We start from the raw sequence: 16,259 nt of genomic DNA on the forward strand, positions 1-16,259 counted from the left end.
GTTCCAACGCATGTAGACAGCTTCAATCGGACCAGAAGATTGTCCTTGGATAGAACGAGGCAGTTGAGGCGGCTGATCTTAAAGTGGGAACAATCAACAGCTTCCTTGGACTCTTCCTAGTTCGCTCCCCCCTTTCCCCAAGCTGTGGGAAAAGTACTGCGGACCTTAAGGTGCAACAGGAGGTGATGAGTTATGTGATACCGCCCAGCTCAGCTCTTCTCTTTTGTCCATCGTCCTTCCGTCCCATCATTCAGCCGTCAACTTTTCTTTCATCTTTCCCCCTTTCCCACCCTTCCTAACTAGCTATTCAAACTTGCTGGAACTACGGAACTTCTAAGACGTCCAACAACGCGATAACCTCCCAACTCTCCTTCCTACTTGTCAAAGGTACGTTCGCCCCCCCGGGTTGGAACATACCTCACAAGTTCCCTCTCTACGGATATTTCCCTTTCGGATCTCTATCTCTCTCAACGTGATTCAAACTCATCAACTCGACTAGTCGATCAACAATCCCACGGTCCACCAACCCGACGAGACTTCTTACGCCACCCCGATTACCTTAAGTCAACCGCTTCACGCTCTGCTTCAGCTCGAGCTTCACCTTGACGAGACACTCCACCGCTGCGGATTCCAGGCCAGACCTAAAACGAAGAGCTTCGGGGTCTATCGCCTTGGGAGGTCCGCTACGGAAACAAGTCCACCTCTCGGCGTTAACAATTCGACCAAGCCACCGTAGTACCGAGCGAATAGCAGTGCCCACCCCTCTGCCGCTGCGCTAGCCATCTGACGCTACCTGCTTGCAAATACCGTGACAGGCCGATTTCCTTTAGGCCCTTTTCGTCTTTTACTTCATCCTCGAAAACCCCCCCAATTCCTCCTCCCAACTTTGCCGTCTGTCCTTAGACACCCTCCCAATCCCATTGCGCACAGCGCCGCTTTACAACCACTCCGATCAGCTCGTCGACGATAACTCGCGCGCTTCTCGCGCTCATCGGCATCCTCCCACCTTCACAGCAAACCACGCCCCCGGACCTTGCGTCCCGACGACAACCCCGCGAGTGCCCGGCTTCGGTGAACACCGACTCAATTCGTCCAACATGGACCACATGGGCTTCCAGATGCCTCATATGGGGGGACCGCCCCAGATGATGAACCAGCCGCCCCAGATTTTTGGCGCTTACACGCCCGACGGCCTGCCCGTCACGCATATGCCCCCCGACCTTGCTGCTCACATGTTTGGCGACCCGTCTACCCTTCTCGACGATGCAAACGAGGCAAAGAGAAGAAGGATTGCGAGGGTAAGCATCCAAACTCGCGCGACCATCGCCGGCCCTGCCGTGAAGAAGAGTAGAACGCTTACACCAATCATCTGCGCCCGCAGGCTTGTGACATGTGTAGGAAGAAGAAAATCAAGTGCGACGGCAAGATGCCTGCCTGCAGTCATTGCATAAACTACAAGACGGATTGCGTATTCACTCAAGTCGAAAAGAAGCGTAATCCGCCAAAAGGGTACGCTGAGATGTGCTCATATAGTCCTTTCCGCGATATCCGACTAACAAGCTGTCCAGAGCGAAATACATTGAAGGGCTCGAGAACCGTCTAGGCCGCATGGAGAATCTATTGAGGCTGTCAGGTTGGTGATGCATAAATTGATATGCGTCTGCACATGGTTCTAATCGATTGCGTAGGTCTTCTCGGCGAAGACGACGACGGTGACACGGATCTGGGCACACTCGAAAAGCGATTGGCAGAGAAACAACAGCAGTCGAGACAGGCATCCCAAGCTGCGTCTAACCCTACATCTCCGTCCCAAGCAACATCGGGGCAGAACGAGGCCATGTCAACGCCGCACAGCGCTATAACGTCACCTGAGCCTACCAAAGAATCGCACAGAGATCCCAAGGATGCCGACAAGCGCCGGGCCTCCGTATCCGAGGAGAAGGGTAACGAGGAGGAGGTCGAGGCGCTTTCAGAGCTCATGTGCTCTCTGGTCACCAACCAAAGTGGCGAGACGCGATACATCGGTTCCTCGTCAGGCTTCTCCATCTTTTCGCCCAAGGGTATTCAGTGGGTGAACGAGAAGACGGGCGACAACTCGTTCCAGCAAATGATTTCCGAAGTTTCAATCGACGACCACAAGTGGACCGCCTGGAAACCCGAGGTTTTCAGCGACTTGTTCCGCCGCCCAGTCTTCCGGCCACTGCCTCCCAAGACGGAGGCGTTGTCTCTGCTGAAAGACTTCTTTGAGAACTTCAACTGCATGTTCCCATTGTTTCATCAACCCACGTTCATGCATCTGGTCGAGCGACAATATTCCGACGATCCGTACGAGGGCACCGGTTGGTGGGCGAGTTTGAACTGTGCTCTGGCGTTTGCCCATCGCCTGCGTGTCATGAGTAATCTTGTACCGCAGGAGGAGGACGATAAGGCTTGGGGTTACATGAAAAACGCGTTGGGTACTTTTGCCGAATTATCGATGCGCAACACAGATTTGCTGAGTGTACAGGCCTTGCTCGGAATGGCCCTCTTTATGCAAGGAACTCCCAACCCTCAACCGACATTCCTTCTGGTCGCCACATCCATTCGTCTTGCACATAGCATTGGCCTTCACAAGAGAGGAACTGGCTTCAACCTCAACCCCATTGAGATTGAGCAGCGTAAGCGAGTGTTCTGGATCGCTTACATGCTGGACAAGGACCTTTGCCTCCGAGCGGGCCGCCCGCCAGCTCAGGACGATGACGATATGAACGTCGAGTTACCCGATGCTGATCCGGAAGACAACATTGGTAACATTCCTTTGGCTGATGGTAAGGGTAAGATGAACCTCTTCCGGGTCATGTGCGAGTTTGCGACAATCGAAAGCAAGGTCTACTCTCGACTGTACTCGACCAAGGCCACAAAGCAATCGAGCGGAGAGCTCCTCAACACCATCGGAGAGCTCGACCAGGAACTCGAGGAATGGAAGGACAGGATTCCGATCGATTTCAGACCAGAGCACGAGATCAAGGCGTCGCATACGCCTCTCATCTTGCACGTTGCCATGCTCCACTTGACTTACTACAACTGCTTGACGACGATCCACCGCATGTCAGTCCACCACGGCTACTGGACAAGTCGCCTGTCCAACTATGCCATTCAGGGTCTCAACGCCAAACCCCTCAATCCCCGCGTCTTCTCTTCTGCGGCGCTCTGTACCGCTGCCGCCCGAGCATCGATCTCGCTTCTCAAGTACATGCCACAGGGAGATTCTCCAAGTGTTTGGTAAGTCGAGTCAAAACGCTGATTATTGTGCTTATGACAACTAACCTCGTCTCGTAGGCTTATTCTGTACTTCCCAGTATCGGCCTTGATGACATTATTCGGAAATATTCTGCAGAACCCAATGGACCCAAGAGCCAAGTCGGATACCAAGTTGATGAATCTCGTGGTCAACTTCTTGTCCATGCTCGGTCAAGAAGCAGAGACCGGAGGTGTGCACCGTATGCTCGGAGTGTGCTCAGAGTTTGAGAGGATAGCCAAGCTTGTCATCGAAAAGGGGGAGAAGGAGCAGTCTTCGCGGAGGAAACGAAAGAGCGACGCCGCTGTCAAGACGTCGTCAAGTCCCGCCGCATCAACACACACACCCAGGCCTGTCTCAGTCACCACTCCAACTCCCCAAACCGTGAACGGTGCAGCTACATCATCGACGACAAACGGCCAATTATCACCAGACTTTAATGGAGAAGCGAATCGGAGGAGGCACGGCTTCAGCCCCATGACGACAACATCGATGCGAGAACCATCGCCGGCACTCCCGTCTGCCGGATGGCCGCAGGAATTCAGCATACCAGAACAACCAAACTTCAACAACTTTGGCGAGATGACAGGATTCGCAGGGCCAAACAGCGCTCGATCGCCGCCAGTAAATATGGGCGGGCCGTTCCAGCAACCTCTCCTGCCGCAAGATCTGTTCGCCCTCCCCATGACTCTAGATTGGGACTGGGCAGAGATGAGCGGCGGTGCGTACCCGACTGTGGAAAACGGCAATGTGGGTTAGTTGATCTCGGAACCCTCGGAGCAAGTCCGAAGCGTTGGAATATTTGATTCGACGGACAACCGCGTCAACAAGTGGTCACTGGACAGAACATTTTAGGTTGCATAATGTGCATATATGAGACGACATCACGAACCATTTAACGCATGTACGAGTAATTGGCCTGCCGAACGGAGCTATGGCTGGGAGACTTGTAGGGAGAATCTAGCTTATTACGCTGTACCCTGCCAAAGAGTGGCGGAAATGACATATTCAAAATTACCAAGGCGATGCTCTAGAATTGTTCCCTTTTTTGAAAGATGCCATGTGATATTCGTAGAACGTGCACATTTGAATGAAATCATTACTTGTTCTTGGCCAACAACGGTACGGTAGCAAAGCACCAGGTTATACTCCATACTGCGTAGACATTACTGATGATGTACGTAAGTAGACGGCGGCCTGAGAATCGAGCGGGCGGGACCGCTCTAGACCCTGTCCACCGACGCGTGGTATAAATGGAATTCAAGGTGTCATTCATTATTATCGGAGTTTGCGGGCGGAAAGGTCCTTCTTAGCCGAGAACGGGGGCGCTGGAGGCGGCAGCGGTGGGCCCGGGGGTTTTGCTGGATGGCTGCGGACGGAGTTTGACAGTCACGTGCACCGCTAAAATCTCGGCCTCAATGGGGCCCGACATGAACTCATCACTATGGGAGCTTTTGCCATCCTACAGTCATCCTAGGAACACCTGGTCCAATTACCAACCACACCTTACACGATTTTCTCTCACCACCAACGCTGCAACCAAGTGCGGCTGGTGCTCTACATCGCCATCACAAACCCATTGACACCCGACCTAGCATTGTACCAACGACTACCGGGGCGCATCGATGAGATAGCACATTGCTGTACGCGGTTAATACTCCCTCCTACCCGACTCCGGTCGTCCCGCCTCGACACCCCGCGACATACAGACACAACACAACACCATGGCGAGGTTCCTCCGCCAGTCCGCGCAGCTCGCGCGAGCTGTAAGGATCGCTCAGCAGCCGGTAACACGTATGCGCTTCCAGCCCTCCAGAATAGCACGACTCGGACCGCAAGCTCCGCTAGCTTGCTATCGATCGCGGTTTTATTCGACAAACGGCCCCGAGCCCCCGAAGAACGAAAAGGAGACGAATGAGAAGCAACCTGAAAAGAAGGAAGAGGCACCTGAGAAGAAGCTGTCCAAAGAGGAGCAAATAAGGAAAGAATGGCCGTTGCCCGAAGGATGGGTCTACCTCAACGAGGAGGAGATTGAGAACTTGCTCAAGATGGGACAGAACGACAGACTGCCTCGGTTCCAGAAGGACTTCTTCATCAAGAGTGTGGAGGAGATGAAGCTGTTGGGAGCTCCTCAGGAGCTGAGGGATCTCCTGTTGACACTGAGGGAGCGGAAGCTGAAGATGACGGTCACCGACATCGCCAAGATTCTCCGCGTCTCGACGCAGGTCGCAAAGAGGTTCTCCGAATACGAGCAGACTGTGCTTATGCGCGAGGAGCAGAATCCGACAAAGGAGAAGGAGGACGGCGCAAAGGACACCCAGCAGGGCGAGCAGGGCAAGCAACAGAAGGAAGGGCGCAACTCCAGCTCGGAGGGCAACGAGGGCGCACCAGGCGGCGGATTGGGCGGCAAGAGATGGATCTTTGGCATGCTTAGCACCGGCGACCTGATTGTTGCTGCCATCGTCTGGATCGTCGTTCTGCCCTTCTTTGAGTCCATGATCTTCGGCCAGGAGAAGGAGATCACATGGCAGGAGCTGCGAAAGAACTTCCTGGACAAGGGTTTGGTCAACAAGCTGGTGGTCATCAAGAACCCTGGCCGCGTGCGTGTTGAGCTGAACAGGGATGGAGTGCAGTCGGTGTACGGCGGAAACGAGGGTGTCAACCCCAACATGCAGTACTACTTTTCCATTGGCTCAGTAGAGATGTTCGAGAAGCAGCTCGAGGACGCCCAGAACGAACTCGGCATCCCTACCTCGGAGCGCATTCCCGTCAGCTACGCCAGCGAGGGTGGCATCATGCCCTTGGTCTACGCCTTCGGTCCCACACTCCTTCTGGTTGGTCTGCTCTACTACACTACAAAGTCGATGGGTGGACGTGGCGGCAACCAGATGTTTGGATTTGGCAAGAGCAAGGCCAAGAAGTTTAACCACGAAACAGCAATCAAGGTCAAGTTTAGCGATGTTGCCGGTATGGACGAGGCCAAGACGGAGATTATGGAGTTTGTCAGCTTCCTAAAGACCCCCGAGCGCTTCGAGAGGTTAGGCGCAAAGATCCCTCGCGGCGCCATTCTTGCCGGACCCCCAGGAACCGGTAAGACGTTGCTTGCCAAGGCCACAGCCGGCGAGTCTGGTGTTCCCTTCTTCAGCGTCAGCGGTTCCGAGTTTGTCGAGATGTTTGTCGGTGTCGGTCCTTCAAGAGTGCGAGACCTGTTTGCAAATGCCCGTAAGAGTGCCCCCTGCATCATCTTCATCGATGAGATCGACGCCATTGGTCGATCAAGACAGGAGGGTAACCGTATGGGCGGCAACGACGAGCGCGAAGCGACTCTGAACCAGATCTTGACCGAGATGGACGGTTTCAACACCCAGGAGCAGGTTGTTGTCCTCGCTGGCACCAACAGAGCCGACATTCTTGACAAGGCGCTGATGCGTCCCGGTCGTTTCGACAGGCACATCTTTATCGATCGCCCGACCATGAAGGGTCGTCAGGAGATCTTCAAGGTGCACCTGGCCAAAATCGTTACCAAGGAAGATATGGACCACCTCATGGGCCGTTTGGCAACTCTGACTCCGGGTTTCTCCGGTGCTGACATTGCCAACGCCGTGAACGAGGCTGCCCTGGTTGGTGAGTTTGATCTGACTTCTAGTTCCTGATCTGCCAAGAATGCTAACTTTATTCTAGCTGCGCGTGCCAATGCCGAGTCAGTGGAGATGATTCACTTTGAGCAAGCCATTGAGCGTGTCATCGGAGGTCTCGAGCGCAAGTCTCTTGTGCTCAACCCCGAGGAGAAGAAGACGGTGGCCTACCACGAGGCCGGCCACGCCATCTGCGGCTGGTACTTCAAGAACGCCGACCCCCTCCTTAAGGTTTCCATTATCCCCCGTGGCCAAGGTGCATTGGGTTATGCCCAGTACCTTCCTCAGGGCGATGCCTATCTCATGACTGTCCAGCAGCTGATGGACCGCATGGCCATGACGCTCGGCGGACGCATCTCGGAGGAGCTTCACTTCCCCACCGTCACAACGGGGGCCAGCGACGACTTCCGCAAGGTCACGCACATGGCGCGCAAGATGGTGACGCAATGGGGCATGTCGGAGAAGGTCGGCCCGCTGCACTTTGACGACGACCCGAACACGCTGCAGAAGCCGTTTGCGGAGGCGACGGCGCAGGCCATTGACGCCGAGGTGCACCGCATCGTGGAGGAGGCCTACAAGCAGTGCCGCGACCTGCTGACAGAGAAGAAGAAGGAGGTCGGCATCGTGGCCGAGGAGCTCCTCAAGAAGGAGATGCTGACGCGCGACGACCTGGTGCGCCTACTCGGCCCCCGGCCGTTTGGCGACAACCAGGAATTTGAAAAGTACTTTGGCGGGCAGGGGCAGAAGAGCGCGCCGCCGCCGTTCCCTACGGAAGAGGTCGATAGCCCGCCTGAGCAGCCGCCCGTCGGCCCGTCGCCGACTTTCAAGAGCCTTGAGGACGCGCCGAGGAGATGAAGGGTGTATGTGATCGTAGGTGGATGACGAGGAGGAGGAGGAGGATGTATCGTAGGACGGTGGCATGCGGACGCCAACATGCCGCAAATTGTATTTTTGTTATCAACAACCCCCCGGTTTCTCCCCCTTAAAAAGAACTAGGCTATCTCTCTCTCTCAACTCTTGCCCTTTATGGCGGATGTGTTACTAGTAGAAGGCATATCATCATCATCATTGGGGGCTTTTCTTTCCTGGAGTAAAGATGGGGGAAACAACTTTCTTCATAGTGTTGTACTTGTAGGAAATTATGTAGATACATCTCTACCTATTTTTATTGCTTCCATGGTTTGAAGAAAACATGATGGAGTTGTGGAGTGAAGATGTATGGTATGCAAAGGGAGGAGTGAGGGCAGGCTGCCTCTCCTCGATGCCGTTTGTGATTTTGGGAGGTTTGTGTGGTGTCCGGTGCTTTCGATGCCTCCTTTGATTTGGTTGAGAGGGCTGGTGGTTCGACCTGGGCAGAAATCTAGACTGGTCTTTTTGTGTTCTGAACTGCGATGTGCAGGTTGTTGGCTTCGGTCCTCGACGATGCGAAAGGACAAGAGGATACCCCCTCCATACGGCGACGGGGAAATTACCTTGGGTTACTGACGTTGTGGTGTTCTGGATTCAACGTGCGGTGCAATCTAGGTACTGCTCGATAATCGAAGGCCTACGAGGGTACGCATGCTCACCGCGAACAACATCACTTGTGACAAATTGATGCCGTTTGAACAGCCCTCCGATACGGGGTGGTCTTGGAGACTTTGGATGTGACCTATGATCATGAGCGTGACAGCGAATGAAGTCGGCGAATATCAGTCAAGGGTGAGACTTTAGTCACCCCTTTTCCAAGAATCCCGAACAAGCCAATCCGTCGCAAACCGCAAAGAACGTTACTGGGTCGGATGCGTGCCGAGCTCTTTTCGAACATGGTATACGGGTACGGAATTTGATAGCCAGGATAGTAAGTCTCTTGATTGACCCCATTCCAAGCATGACGGACCATATTTGGACTTTGAAAAGTATGATACCTTTTTTCAGAAGCTTCCATCCATCTTTGAACTCAACGCAATGAATCCGACCTTGACTGGGTGCCGCAACCCGGCGACCCGGGACCCCGAGACTGCAGGGACGAAGATGGGCCGAGATATCCAGCGAGAATTGGGATTGGCACTGAGGCGAATGATTGGTTCACCGCACATACACACTGCCACACACACATACAGAGTGACGACGAAAGAGAGAAGAGCAGCGTGCATGCGCAGGGCGCACTAGAAGAAGGTGGTCCCGATCCTGTGGGCAAGGTGTAGATGGGTAGATGTGTGCCGGTCCTGGCCGTGTGACTGGGTTTGTACTAGGTAGGTAGACGTGTAATCGGCGCCCGCCCGCCACCGAATACAAGTGCCGCGCGAAAGGAGTGAGAAAAAAAATGAAGGTTGCCGATCGTTTTTGTGTAATTTTGCCGACGGATCTCACGCAAGTCGAGCAACCCCAACTTCTTGGTACGAGGTAAGTAAGTAGACCTCTTTGGCAAGGAAAAAAGTTGAGTTGGAGAGAGAGCTTTGGGCCCCAAGTGAACTTTGGCCCCGTCGTTCTTTGCTTTTGCTTGCTTACATCGGGGGTAAGAAGATGGCTGACATGAACGGCGCAAGAGTCTGGCGGACTAGAGGAGCACGAGGGCGCGAACTAATGTGTGACTGTTGACTGCAGAATACCTTGGATCCAACTGCGCAGTGTCCGTAGACGTCATTGGTAATTCTTCAGTAAGACGAACTACTTACCCTTTCAGTAAGAAAACCACAACGAGGCGCGCGCACGCAGCGGGATTCCCTCGTACGAGGTCAGGTATCCCGTATTAGGTGGGAAGACGAAAGCATCCAAAAGAAAAGAGGGTATCGAATAAATCATTCATTCTGCCCAAGCAGAATTTCAATATAGTTCCAGCAGAGCCAATCAAGAGCGCCGATTCATTCCCATTTTGCTTCGGGTTTCCAAGACTGGGGTTGCCGGCGGAGGAATGGGAAGAGAGGGGGGGGGGACACTAGGTACGGAGGAGGTACTGCGTTGAAAATACCTGGATATCGCAAAACTTCCAGGTGCCAAGGTACCTAACGGAGGGCGGCTATACTGCAGATATGCACGTGGCGAGAACTTGCTTCGGCGGTCGGCCTTTGTCAGTCTTTTTGGTGACCAGACGACTCGCTGACTCGGCGAGGAGCGGTGACGGCAAGGAAGCGGGAGGCGACCGACGGCGGCGGGGTGGGGGGGAGAGGGAAGAACTGGTGAGGTGGGATACCTGTGACCTGCCCGAAGTATTGGTGGTGAACGGAGTAATACACTAGGAACTTCCGTCACAACCGTGTTTTCCGTCACCTCTCCTCTGTGCGAGTGAGTCTATTGCGACAACTCTATCATGATGATGCCAAACTCTGTCACTTTCTCTGAAGAAATCACTCACATAATCTCATTGCCGTCGTAAGATATTGCCGTTGAATTCCACCCAAGATCGCTCCCTGTTCGAGATCTCCGGCGGGGTGGGGCCGTGTCGTCTTCGAAATTTGTCTCGTCGACCAATCTAGATTCAGCGTTTCCCGTCAGGACCAGGAACTCAGGAAATCAAATCATCCTCTTTTCGGTCTTGTCCCCCCCCCCCCCCCCTTGTCTCTTTGCGTAACTTTTCTTCCTCCTTCTGCGACCAAATCCAGGTCTGTCGTTACATTTCGCACCTCTTTCGATATCCACTCAATTCCAACTTCAACCTGCGGACCCCCGTATTCACTGCCGATTTTCTCTGGACTCTCGCAGCGCGTAGACGATCCCGCGATCTCCACTCCGTCATTGAGAGACAATAACCCTCCCCGGCTCGGGTTGGGTTTCTTGGAGACTTGAGGCGAAGGAAACCTTGCCTCGGCCGCCCGTCGCTCTAGTCTGTCTGCGGATATCCCCTCTGTACGGATACGCATCTTAAATACAACCGCCAACCCGCCCTCTCGGGCGAGGGCGCCCACGAGCATCACGGGTTCCCCAAGTTGCCACCACCCGACACTCAGTACACGAAGAGTCTCAACCGGTTCGGCGGAGTCGAAACAGAGCTTCAAGACGATCTGAAGGCTCTTGTGTTCCCTGCCGACATGATTGCGTATCGGCCTCACATCCTGTTTTGCTGAACTCGTTGTTGGCCCTTGTTTCTACATCTTTGCATTGCTTTCTGTGCATTGTTTGATTGCAGCATTTTGTTTAGAAGAGACCCTCATCTCTCGTCGCAAGGCGTCATAATCAGCAGTCCCACTGTTTCCAATCGCCAAGCCAGACCTCTCTTACAAGTAATCCGATACTTGATCCACTCGACGGCGAAAACGACGGCGACGACAACGACGGCCATGGTATCTACTATCGACGAAAAGGCGGTCCTGCCGGGTCGACGCCCCTCGCCCGCGCAGGACGCCACACGGAACGACAGCACCGGCACGGGCACCGGCTCCGGCAACCGCACCTCGCGCAGACCTGGCGGCTGGTGGAAAGTGCACCTTTTCCGCGGTATGGTCAACGACCTCCGTCGTCGGGCGCCCTTTTACGTCAGTGACTGGACCGATGCCTGGGACTATCGCGTGGTGCCGGCCACGGTCTACATGTATTTTGCAAAGTATGTCCGTCTCGTCGTCATCCTCTGTGGTTCTGATCCTTCCATTCCTCTCGGACAGTGTGATGTTTAGCCAGCCGTATGCCAGGATGAAGGTCGGACCCGTGTGCCTAATCCTCTGTTGTAATGTTGCTTTCGATGCCTATTGCTATCAGTTATCTCGATACTCGGCTTGTTGACACTCGGCTTACCGGCTTTGCAGCATCTTGCCCGCGTTGGCATTCTCCCTCGACATGTTTACGAGCACGGGATCGACGTACGGAGTCAACGAGGTCCTCCTAGCTTCCGTTCTCGGGGCTGTGGTCTTCTCTCTACTGGCCTGCCAGCCTCTGGTCATTGTCGGCGTCACAGGCCCCATCACCGTCTTCAACTACACCGTATACGATATCATGGAGCCAACCGGCACAAACTACCTAGCATTCATGTGCTGGATCGGCCTGTAAGTCTCGCCCAAACCCTTTCCTCCCTTCCCTTCCACCTTCACCTCATCACGCACTGACGAAACATTCAACGGGGGGCCAGGTGGTCACTAGTCTTCCACTGGATCCTCGCCGTCACAAACTCGTGCAACTGGCTCCGCTACGTCACGCGCTTCCCCTGCGACATCTTCGGCTTCTACGTGGCCTTCATCTACCTCCAAAAGGGCATCCAGGTCCTCCAGAGGCTGGGTGACGCCGAGCCCTTTTACCTCTCCATCGTCGCCGCCCTGCTCGTCTTCATGGTCGCCTACGTCTGCGCCGGCGTCGGCGGGAGCAGCCTGTTCCACCACCACGCGCGCGTCTTCCTCAAGGACTACGGCACCCCGCTCACTCTCATCTTCTTTACGGGGTTCGTGCACATTGGCAGGATGGAACCCGTCGATTTGGAGGTGCTGCCTACTGGTATCGCCTTCATGCCCACGGCGGACAGGAGTTGGCTTGTGGACTTTTGGAACATTCCTGTCGGGGATGTCTTCCTGGCCATCCCCTTTGCTATCCTCTTGACCATTTTGTTCTGGTTCGATCACAACGGTAAGGAACATGCGCTCGACCCTCCCTATCCAAGGCTTCGCAAAACTAATACGAGCTCGCAGTATCTTCACTCATCGCACAGGGAACCGAGTTCCCGCTCAAGAAGCCGGCCGGATTCCACTGGGACCTCTTCTTGCTCGGCCTCACGACGGGCGTGGCGGGCATCCTCGGCCTGCCGTTCCCAAACGGCCTCATCCCGCAAGCCCCGTTCCACACCGACTCCCTGACAGTCAGCAAATCAGAACCCGAGACGGACGAAAAGGGCGAGTTCAAGGGCAGCTACGTGACAAAGGCCTCGCACGTGGTGGAGCAGCGCGTGTCCAACCTGGCCCAGGGCCTCCTGACCCTCGGCACGATGACGGGCCCCCTGCTGGTCGTCCTCCACCTCATCCCGCACGGCGTGCTCGCCGGCCTCTTCTTCGTCATGGGCGTGCAGGCCCTCGAGGGGAACGGCATCACCCTCAAGATCCTCTTCCTGCTGCGCGACAAGAACCTGACGCCGCCGGGCCACCCGCTCAAGCGGATCCGCCGGCGCCGCGCCGTCTGGGAATTCGTGGCCGTCGAGCTCGTCGGGTTCGGCGCCACGTTCGCCATCACGCAGACCGTCGCCGCGGTGGGGTTCCCCGTTTTCATTATGCTGCTGATTCCCATCCGCGCCTGGCTTCTGCCGCGCTGGTTCTCGCCCGAGGAGCTGGGCGCGCTCGACGAGGCTACGGCGTCGCCTTTCACCATGGAAGGTATCGGCGGGGTCCACGGGGGCGGGGACTCGGGTGATGATTCGGACGGGACGCGGGTGTCTGATTATGAGAATGTTGGGGAGGGGGGACGTGGTGGTAGGCGGGCATCCGGGAACGGCGATGGCATCTTTGCGTCGGCGGAGGAACCGGGGAGAAGTCGGGAGGACGTGGCGGAGGCGGGACAGTCTCGGAGCGTGCAGGGTGCGGGAACGACGACGAGGAGAGGAGGGCACGCTGCGACGGCAGATTGAGCTCAGCGTTTGAAGTGACCCGAGATTGGAGAGTATTAGAGAAATACCGTAATGCTTGATCGGTTGATACCCAAGAATATTTACCACTGTTGAAAGATTGAGGGCAGAAAAGGGGATTTGAAGGTGGCCTAGGTCGTGCAAACCGTCCTTCCACCTACCTGCAACCACCAGAGAACATACGTACGGAATTCAACACAGATTACTGCACTTTGTACTGGCCGAAAAGCTGCTTTGCTGGCGTGTATACCAACACCTAACAATGTGTGTTTAGTTGGCGTTGATCAGTATATCAACGCACCTTACTCCGTATCCAGTTCTACTCAGCTCCAGTGACAGTGAACCTCCCGGCAACGTGTCAAAGAAGGGAAGAACACAGGGTCTTCTCACATAACTACACCTGTAGATTCTGGATCAAGGTAACAATTGGACAGCTTTTTACGCGTCAGTAATGGGATCGACACATTGATTCTGGGCAGTAGGAGCGGTCAGCGTCCGCTCGGCCCAGCACGCCCCGCAAGCCCGTTTAGGCAATCGGGGTCTCTGTGATTGGCTTCCAGTTTCCCTGGTACGAAAGCCGCTGGTGTTTGGCATGAGCTCGCTTAGCAAGTCGGTATCGGTTCTGCTGAGGGAGGGAGGAGCCTGCGGACAGGCGTCCCTTTAAGAATCGTTGGCTTCTGAAGAATCTTGACCGTAGTCTGTTTGGTTGACGAGAAGAAGGGACTACCGTGTAATTGACAGGAACGGGGACGGGACGTTGGAATTGAGGATGCGGCGGTGGTCAGTGCGCCTCACACCATACTTCTCTTCTACAACCCCACGATCCCTCACTCCTCGTCCTCTTTACCGTCTCTCTCACATCATCTCTTTCGCCTGACGTCGCCTTCAACACTGGGCGGCAATCGATTGAGTCGTCGTCGGCGGCGGCGGCGCCTGATTCTCAGCCACATTCCATGTATAATGGTTCGGGCAACCCTGGGCCGCTCGCTCGAATACACCTCTGATCTTGACTTCGTCGCCGAATTAAGCGTTGAAGCGTGCATGGCTCGCTCGTCGTCTACTAGGCCTGACGTTACGTTACTATATCGTCTCGGCTGAGGTCGACACGGTGCAAAACTCACATCCCGGAGCGAAACCATCAACCTTCGAGGGTCTCTTTCTAGCGGCACATGGGAAACCAGATTCGTGCCATGATCGGTAGCTCACTGACCCTTCCCCGCCACGGGAAGCTTGCAATCTCGGACAGCTTCCGCCATTGGCTCGCCTTGGGCTCGAAGCCTTCGACGGCATGAACCCGGGGGGTCACGCCGACCCTCCCGTCAGGTCCTCTCGGCAACGCCCTCCGTGATAGGCCGTCTCCTGCATGGCAACTGGTAAGGTATGAGGAACTTCCGTCGCTCAACCACGAGACCCAATCATCGCATCTCCCCAAGGTCAACAACAGGGCCCAATACCGCATACGCAGTCAACTTGCTTCAGTCCTAGCATTGAACCTCGCATCGCACCGAATAATGAGGTACCTCAGAGTACCGAGAGCCTTGGTGTGGTTGGGCACTCGCGGAGCCCTACGTCCTCCACCTATCATGCTGCGGCGGCCGGGTCTCTGTCGTCGGCCGTCTGCCTCCGGACACACGCATTGAGCCAAGCGTCCTCATACGACAAACGAGAACCAGCTGTCGCCCGATCTGACGCCTCGGGAACTAATCGCCTTGGCCCAGCCTAGATGAAGACACGCCCCCCTTCCCCGCCTCAACTACATTGAAGCTGTCGGCCTGGACAATCGCGGCCTCTTGCATGTCTTGCGCATCTCTACCTCCGTATTACTTCGGCAAAGGTTGACTTTAACTTGGCCACATGTAGCCGATTATACCCACGCGTAAGTAACCATCTACTGCAGTCCCTCCGTCGATCTGACAACCCTCACGACATACAGCCCGCCAGTTCTCTTCATAAGTACGGAAAATCCGGGGGTCACAACGTACCGTACCATCCAGACCCCATCCCCACGGGGTAGCACAAGGTTAATACTCTGTCCCTCGGGTAGCTGGAGCTTAACTTTGATACCACGTTCCAGTAATTTATCCAGCTCTCGGGGAGGTTGGGGCATTGGCCGGCTGCCTGCCTGCCGTTCAATCGGGCTATGTCTGTGTCATCTGTCACCGGGAGGATTTGATAACCCGCAGCGGGCGGTTCTGTTAATGGCTCGAAGCAGTTGCCACATATAGGGTGCGGAACCAGGTACAACTTTGCCAGCCAACAGCCGAGACAACAGATCCGGGAAAGGCCTGCCTTTTTCGTTTCATGCTTTCTTTTTCTCTTCGCCCTCACAAATCCTGCTTTGGTCCCGGATCATGTATCCCTGCTGTCAGATGAGCTACCGTAGCAAGTAGCTGCCGCAGAATGTCTCTTTTCCTCGCCGCCTCCATCATACGGGGTAGAGTCCTAGAGGCCTGACGTCAAAGACATCCTTGAAATGGCCTGTCGCCTGCTGCCCAACGTCGAAACCACATGTCTCTCTTGCACTCCACAGAGGTTTCGCCTCAGCACGCAAGCGGTGCAAGGCAGTTGGACAAAGACAGAACAGGATAGGACAGAGGGATTCACATCCTCATCGCCCCAAACCACGCGATCCAAGACTTTACCTGTGTATCGTGGCAGATCCGATGCTTACGGCACGATTCAGAGGGCCGCGGATCTTTGCCATACCGCAGCGTGGCTTGAGGTAGTACCTGGTGAGAGACAACAGCTACTGCTGCTACCTTGGATGCTTAGCGGTAAATGTATCCATCACAATGACATTCGGTCTCCCGAGAAGAGATGGTGATGGTCTGATGGC

General features: G+C 55.1%; 4 protein-coding genes across 4 annotated transcripts; all 4 read left to right on the forward strand.

Annotated features, from left to right (window-relative positions):
• Window positions 1-905: 905 nt before the first annotated feature.
• On the forward strand, window positions 906-4,036 carry CABS01_15585 (fungal specific transcription factor; the record flags this gene model as incomplete). Its single annotated transcript, XM_060548919.1, has 5 exons — window positions 906-1,298; window positions 1,382-1,509; window positions 1,569-1,633; window positions 1,689-3,261; window positions 3,319-4,036. Coding segments are annotated over 5 exons (2,877 nt in total), but the record flags the coding sequence as incomplete, so codon positions are not given.
• Window positions 4,037-5,001: 965 nt separating this feature from the next.
• Window positions 5,002-7,767, forward strand: CABS01_15586 (ATP-dependent metallopeptidase HflB; the record flags this gene model as incomplete). Its single annotated transcript, XM_060548920.1, has 2 exons — window positions 5,002-6,901; window positions 6,959-7,767. 2 exons carry the CDS (start codon window positions 5,002-5,004, stop codon window positions 7,765-7,767), a joined length of 2,709 nt encoding a protein of 902 aa, XP_060391116.1.
• A 3,401-nt stretch (window positions 7,768-11,168) lies between these two features.
• CABS01_15587 (uncharacterized protein) lies at window positions 11,169-13,426 on the forward strand (the record flags this gene model as incomplete). Its single annotated transcript, XM_060548921.1, has 4 exons — window positions 11,169-11,431; window positions 11,631-11,867; window positions 11,951-12,438; window positions 12,501-13,426. 4 exons carry the CDS (start codon window positions 11,169-11,171, stop codon window positions 13,424-13,426), a joined length of 1,914 nt encoding a protein of 637 aa, XP_060391117.1.
• Window positions 13,427-14,934: 1,508 nt separating this feature from the next.
• CABS01_15588 (uncharacterized protein) lies at window positions 14,935-15,063 on the forward strand (the record flags this gene model as incomplete). Its single annotated transcript, XM_060548922.1, has 1 exon — window positions 14,935-15,063. The coding sequence occupies one exon, from the start codon at window positions 14,935-14,937 to the stop codon at window positions 15,061-15,063; it is 129 nt and encodes a 42-aa protein (XP_060391118.1).
• Between the last annotated feature and the right edge of the window lie 1,196 nt (window positions 15,064-16,259).

This window comes from Colletotrichum abscissum (assembly GCF_030869225.1).
Source record: "Colletotrichum abscissum strain IMI 504890 chromosome Unknown Scaffold_70.1, whole genome shotgun sequence".
Classification (NCBI taxonomy): domain Eukaryota; kingdom Fungi; phylum Ascomycota; class Sordariomycetes; order Glomerellales; family Glomerellaceae; genus Colletotrichum; species Colletotrichum abscissum.